Below are 7572 nucleotides of genomic sequence, written 5' to 3'. Positions count from 1 at the left end.
GTGTGTGTGTGTGTGTGTGTGTGTGTGTGTGTGTGTGTGTGTGTGTGGGAGCTCCACACCAATGTGAGCGAGGCACAGCAACCCTCAGGTGCAGAGAGATCAAAGTGGCGGCGCCTTTAGGATGCAGAAGTCACCGGTGGAAGATGCCAACTTCTTCTCCAAGTTTGTCTTCTGGTAAGACCGTGAGTCCACGGCTCATGTGGACACTTGCTGAAACCTTATTTATTATTCCACATTTGACCTTATTATACATTTTTTTACCGCGCGCAAAAACAGCTCGGGACTCTGTGCGTAAAGACGCGCTCCGGTTAGGCTGCTCCTCTGCGCTGTTTCTGGGTCTAACCAACACCACCAGACTTATTGGGAGCAGTTTGTTTCTGTGTAAAAACTGCTTCACTTCTTTAGGTTTTGTTCAGATTCGTCAGGTTTGGATGCATGAGTCAATAAAGAGTTCTAAAAGAATTTAAAACATAGGATTTTGTAAAATTTCTCCATTGATTCCTTTGATCTGAGTGAGTGACTGCAGGTTGTTGCTTCCGACTCTTCATGCCAAAACATTCAAATTAGACTCTTAACAATTAATAATATTAGCAATAATTTAAAAATTAAATTCTCATCCACCCATTTCCCCCCACCTGTTTGTGGTGGAGTCTTGGCTGGACGGGTCCAGGTGGGGAACGTACATGTTTTATCTGCAGGATGTGCTCATCAAACCTCCAGGTTGTTCAACCACCTCAGCTGACTCGTGTCGATGAAGAGGAGCAGAGGCTCTGGTCTTAGAGGAGCTGTAACTCAGAAATGAGGAGTGTGAAATTTCATTTTGTTTCATGAAATCGTTTCAAGAACTTGATGTTTTGGGTCCATAAAAACACAAAGCTTCAGAGATCTGGACTACGCTGGTCAGGATGTTTTATTAGTTTATGACTTTGTGGAAGATAAACTTGTCAACTTTTATAAGCTTTTATGTCAGTCTCCTCTGGGAAAGCTGTTTTTTGTTTCCTGAAGGATAAAGTGTTTAAAAAGCTAAATAATATTTTACTAACTCCCTGCTTGTTTGCAGTGTGTGCAGTCAGACTTTTTAAATAAGGAAGCAGACAGATGTTTGCATTTTGCTCCACTTTATCTCGGCTCTCTTTCAGGACTCAGACTTTGAAAGAGCTCAGATAACCGCTTTTCCTCACACACTAATGTGACAGAGAAAATATCTAAATATCTGCAACACGTTTGCTTTATTTTCCTGTTTACCATCAGAGAGCCGAACATGGAGTGGGAGCTGAAAAAGGACTGCTGATGTGTTTTTAATATGTGGTTTTTACGCAGGTGGATCTCCCCGCTGCTGAGGAAGGGCTTCACTAAGAAGTTGGAGCTGAGTGACGTGTACAAAGCTCCATCCTATGATCAGGCAGACACCCTCTCTGAGAGGCTTGAAAGGTTGAGTTATTCAGATCTTTTTCATCTTAAAGCACATACTTTTAATATATTCATTATGTTGTTCTAATAGAATAATTAGAAAAAAATCAAATAATTGAAAAGCTGTGTGAAATAAATGTAAAAATACATAAAATGAAAAAGAAAAAAATTGTTTCTCCTATTGTTGCAAACCTATACATAGAGGAAGTGGAAAAGAGAGCCTTGATGTCCTTTTCAGGGGTGCCACCGAGCCATTGGTTCAGATATGTTGACGACACCTGGGTTAAAATTAAAGCCCAGGAAGTCCAACATTTCACTGATCACATCAACTCTGTGGATGAATATATTAAGTTCACACGAGAGGATGTAAAAAATGGCATGTTGGCGTTCCTGGATTGCGATGTCTCGGTTTCGGATGGAGGACGGTTGGAAACTGGTGAGCCCACCAACCCTAACCGTAAGCCCACCCACACAGACCAATATTTGCGTTTTGACTCCCACCACCCACTGGAACACAAGTTAGGAGTGATCAGGACTCTGTACCACAGAGCAGACAGTGTCCCTACAAACCCAGGAGCCAGGCAGAAAGAGAAATCACACACACGACAGGCCCTGGAGCAGTGTGGTTATCCTGACTGGGCTTTCCTGAAAGCAGACAGGAAACACAGACAGGACTCCATGCAACCTTCAGGTGAAAATGAAGACCCCAAACCCAGACCCAAACCAGTGGTTATTCCGTATGTTGCGGGTGTTTCGGAGAAACTGAGACGTTTATTTTCTAAACATGATGTCCCAGTGGCTTTCAAACCCCAAAACACATTACGGCAAAGGCTGGTTCACCCCAAAGATCCGGTGCCCCGGCACAAACAGAGCAATATTGTATATGCTGTTAAGTGCCAGGAGGACTGCGACCAGTTATACATCGAGGAAACAAAGCAGCCACTGTTCAAAAGAATGTCCCAGCACAGGCAAGCTGATTCTAATGGCCAGAACTCTGCAGTTTTCACTCATTTACAGGCCAGCGGTCACTCTTTCAGAGATGAGGATGTTCTCATTCATGATAGGGAGGAACATTGGTTTGAGAGAGGAGTAAAAGAAGCCATTTTTGTAAAGAAAGACCGTCCATCATTAAACAGAAGTGGAGGCCTCCGTTTTCAGCTGTCCCCCTCCTACAGCACTGCTATAGCCAGTATCACTCCACCCCGTTAACAATAAGTGTTAATTAGGTGTCAACGATAGCCATGTGATGTGAGTATCAGTCACATGGAGGCAGGACTTAAAAGCCTGAATTTTGCCTGAAACTCTCAGACTGAAGAAGTCTCTTGGAGGAGAGACGAAACGTTTCATTAGAGAAGAACCCGTCCAGAAGACCTATACAATTTTTTTCTTTTTGATTTTTTACCTGGATTACTGAGATGCATCAGGACAAAACATAAAACGCTTTGATTTGCAGATTTATAAACCCTTATGTTATTCACAATGGAACATTTTAATGTTTGAACTAATAAATCGTCCCATGTTAGGAGAAAATAAGGCAACAACACTTCAGTTTGAACAGGAGCAACTAATGGAGGAAAATATCAGGGATGATGAAGAAACTGAACCCAGGAGTGCAGACTTGACTCAAGAGAGTTCCTGAATTTATTAAACAGAAAAAGAAGCAGCGAAAACCTGACAGTGTCTGAGGGAGAACACTGAGGAAACCATGAGGAACACCATGCTCAATGCTCCAACAATGAGGGAAGTGATGCAGAGATATTAATAAAAGGGGAACAGGTGAGAGTGGGCGCGGCAGGGCGAAGGGAAAACACAAGAATCGCAAAGCAGACGGATCAAAATCTGAACATCTTTTTCTTTTTTAAAATACGCCACGTCCTCTGTGCTAAAGAGAGAGGCCAACCAGCACACAGTTTAAAAGCCTGCCTCTCTGATGGTATAAGGGTGCATTATGGCATTGCTAGTCTATGCAGCTGCAAAGAGCTGCTGAAAAGTCTCCACAGCAGCATTATTAGATGTCATGAAAAGGGTTTGTTTGTTTCAGCAACACAATATTTGACTGCATCCATTACAACAACATGACTCAGTGGTAAAGTCCAGTTCTGAACTGGTCTCCCTGCAGTCCAGACCTACAACCTGCTGAAAACACTTGATACATCCTGAAACAACTACATCAGAAAAACATGGCCCTACTTTGTTCAGATATGACGCTGACATCAGATTTAATAGTTTTTGTAAACAACAACAACAACAACAACAATTATGAGTAAATGATGAATTTATGAGGTTTGAAAGTCTCTGCATTCTGTTTGTATTTACATTTAACTTAATTTTACTTTGTGCTTTTAGAAATAGTTGAATGCATTTTTATTCTAAGAAGAATTTAGTTTGAGTTGGAATTATAAAACTCTTTTGTCTTTCTTGTTCCTGTTTTAATTGGCTCACCTCTCTGTCTCTGTTTCATCTGTGAACAGTGAAACCTATTTACTTTCTCTGCACATCATTAGAATTTGAAATAATTCAGAACATTGTTGCATAAGAGACATGGTGTTCCATTATGATGACCCTGCCCCCACCCTCCCCATTTAAAACATGTATTATTTCATATATCTTAGACCTATACATTGGTTTCATATATGGCTCCTACAGGAATATATGGTGGGAGTGGGCACCCTCCACATTGTGACAGCTAAGGTACTGAAAGATGGAGAAGGGAGGGGCGGTGAGGGTTCTCAGTCTCTAACACAGTTTAGTTTAGTTTAGTTTAGTTTATTCATTCATTTCATTTAGGAAAACAAAGCAAATTCAGTGTACAAAAAATGCAAATTAAAAATAAAATGAAGGGCAGCAGAAGGAAGAAAATAATCTTATAATATCTGTGCCTTTTTACATCAAAAGAAATTCAAACAAGCGTAGGATTGCGCAATCCAAGGTGAGGCACTTCATGTGTATCCGGGACGTCTGTCTCATTCTTTTAACAGGAAATTAGAAAATCCAGCGATTCTGAATTTAAAAAGAACACAATGGACGTACCGGACACGGGGTACCTGTGGGACATGTCCCTCGCACTTCCCGTATCTGTGCCCTCTGTCCCCCGCACTTTTCTTCTTTGTTAACATGCAGTAACATGTTTTTCTGAGCCGCATTTAAACGCACCACGAGCGTGCTCACACTGTTTCCTGTGGATCAGTGATGGGAGACGAGCTCCCGAGCGGAGCTCCGCCTTGTGTTTCAGAAACCAGCCAGATCAAAAGGCAAAAAACGTTGCAGTTTTTTCCAAACGATGCAAGTTAAGGCATGCTGTTTAATACAGATGATGTTAGCTAAATGATGACTTAGGGGGGCAGAGCAGTTGTTCGCCCAGGGCACCAAACAAGCTAGGACCGCCCCTGACCAACGTTACATTTGGAGGAAAAAAGAGGGAAACTTTTGGGCAGCAAAAATCAGCAGAACAGTGACGTACGGAGGTGGCAGCGTCATGATGCGGGCTGTTTGACTGCAGGAGAGGCTGGCGACCTTTATGTAAATATTAGTGGGATAAATGTTAATTTCCTGAATACTGACCACTCAAACTTTAGAATCTGAATTTTATTTTGTGTGAAAAAAAAATAAGATAGAATATATTTTTATTTTGATGCTGTTTTTACACAATGTTGTCATCATTTTTCTCCCTCCTGCTGGTTGAGGTTGTGTCTTAGAAAAACAGTCCAGTTTAATAAAAAATTCAGTCAGAGAAACTGACGCCTCCACATCCACTCCCACCTGAAACAGTTTTATTTATTTATTTATTTATTTATTTATTTATTTATTTATTTATTTATTTATTTATTTATTTATTTATTTATTTATTTATTTATTTATTTATTTATTTATTATCTGTATAAAACAAGTTTACTGGATTAGATTTTTTATTTTAATTTGAAACAATAACTTCACAAAAACTCTTGTAATAGCAACGTTAAATGAGGGGAAAAAACTTTAAAACTATAAAACTAGAGAGGTCATACAGTAGAATCACCCCTCTGCTGTAAAGCAGCAACCATTTCCTTCAGAAGGCACAGAATTAGAATAATTACAGATGGACCGCAGACAGACACAGAAAATAGTTTCTAAGTTGGAGAAAAATACCTCCTCTCTTCAGTGTTGTTCTCGTCTATCTGCTCCAAACCACTGACTGATTATTTACCTTCTTAGTTTAGTCTCACCTTGTTGAACACAGCAGGTTTTACTAAAATCATTCCTGCATTAAATCAGAAAACGTGAGGTCTAGTGTTAGTAGCCAGCTGAATGTGTCCATGTTGCAGAATTAGTTCTGATCATTGTGGATATGAGGTTCAATCTACTGACAAACATCTCATTATTGCAAAAAGATAAAACCCTGAGAATCAGTCTCTTTCAATTCCATTTAAAATGGTCAAATAGTTGTAAAACAGAATAAAATTTACAGGGTTTAATAGGATGAGCTTCTGCAATGCTACTGCAGTCAATCGATAGTAAACAACAACACTAAATCTTCTCTGACTGATTCTCATTCTTCTTTTCTTTCAAACAACACCGCTTTCTCTGACCGGACACTTCAAATCATAAAGAGTTTGTTTGTGTTTTATAAGTTCCTGTCAAAATCTGACATGTCTGTCATCATGTTTTCTCACCTTGGCTGTTTTTCACTCTCATTATCTTTATAAATTTAAAAAGTGGTGAATATTTACATTGCTTTGCTTCTCTTTTTTAAAAAAAAATCTAGCACAACAACCCCATGTCGGCTCTGCCTTTTTGGTCTCCCAGGGAAGTTTTATCACAATGAGTTGTTCAAACAATCCAGTTAATGTATGTCGGTGTTAAAAAGTTGACCTTTACAACTGTCCCAGAGCCCACCGGGTGATAAATGAGACGGTGATTTTTACTCTCATTATTCCAATCGGCAAACAGTGAAGGCTTCTGGGAACGTGAACTTTACCTTCTTCCCCTAAAACTGTCAGCCTCAGTTCAAAGTCAGACAGCTGGGACTGATTAAAGAAAACAAAACTATTGTTGCATGTGTTACACATATAAATATATATACAGTATAAACATACAAAGTATTCATTTCCCGTGAACTTTTACAGTGTTACAAGCACAAACTTCAAAGTATTTTATGTGTCAGACCAACACGAAGCTACAAAACAGTGAAGTGGAAGTAAGGCAATAAAAGCTTTTCACTTTTTTTTCAAATAAATGGTTAACTCTTAATTTTATGGAGGATCTGAAAGAAGAAAGTCACAAGAAGTCCTGTTCGAAGTGTGACTCAAATGAAACTGCTCTGATCAGATCACAACTTAATCTGTAAAAATGTTGAGCCATAAATAATGTTTAAAGATGTGCTGCTTTGTGCTGCTGTCACAGAAAATCCCTGTAAATACCTTGAGGTTTGCTGTTGTAGCTATACATACATTTTAAAAGGCTTTGTGGATGTTTTTGTGTGGCTTTTTTTCTTCTTTCTCTGCAGTACGTCGGGGGAGTTTCTTGTCTGTGTGGGTGGAGTTTGGATTAAAGCCTAACCCTTTAAAAAATAGAAAATTCCCATTTTTAGAATTGACATGTGTTTTGGGCCTTTAAATAAAATCCCCACCCCCAAAAAAAATTTTTTTTTGCCACATCACTTTGTTTACGATATATATTTTTGTATCAAATCTGATACACTGGGCTGTTTTGTTAACATTTTGCTCACAACAAAGTTAAATTCAAAAACAACAGACAGTTTTGCCCATAACTTAACAAGTTTAGAACACTCTAGGAAGTTTACCTATTTTTTGTACTATGAACTTTTTACAGCCATTTATTTCAATTCGTGGTGGACAAAAAACAGTTTCTGTCCTTGTTCAGGCACAGATGTACCTAACACTTTAAAAATTGTCATCTATTATCATATTGATGACATTTTCTTACTTTCTTTTTTCTCTCTCTTCTTCCTCAGTTCTCTTTGACATCTAACATGTAAATAATTAGTCAGTACAGGGTAGAGATTATAATTTCAAAGGAACCACTTTGAAAATAGCCAAAATGTGTTTTCAAATGGCATTTCAGTAATTAATCAATCATCCAAAATAGTGTGTGTTGTATTGTGGCAAGAATACTGTTGATTAAATTACTAAAATTAATAAATGTCCTGATGCATCTCAGTAATCC

At 38.9% G+C, this 7572-nt stretch overlaps 1 protein-coding gene across 1 annotated transcript in view; it reads left to right on the top strand.

The window, feature by feature from the left end:
- Window positions 1-6: 6 nt before the first annotated feature.
- cftr (CF transmembrane conductance regulator) overlaps window positions 7-7572 on the top strand; it is a gene marked incomplete at its 3' end in the record, with an annotated part of 78751 nt that continues 71185 nt past the window's right edge. Inside the window, 2 exon segments of the mRNA XM_014010265.1 lie at window positions 7-174; window positions 1321-1431. Of these exon segments, the coding sequence (XP_013865719.1) occupies window positions 122-174; window positions 1321-1431 (164 nt within the window).

Source organism: Austrofundulus limnaeus, unplaced genomic scaffold (assembly GCF_001266775.1).
Source record: "Austrofundulus limnaeus strain Quisiro unplaced genomic scaffold, Austrofundulus_limnaeus-1.0 Scaffold67, whole genome shotgun sequence".
NCBI lineage: Eukaryota > Metazoa > Chordata > Actinopteri > Cyprinodontiformes > Rivulidae > Austrofundulus > Austrofundulus limnaeus.
This window is presented reverse-complemented; position numbering and strand designations above follow the sequence as displayed.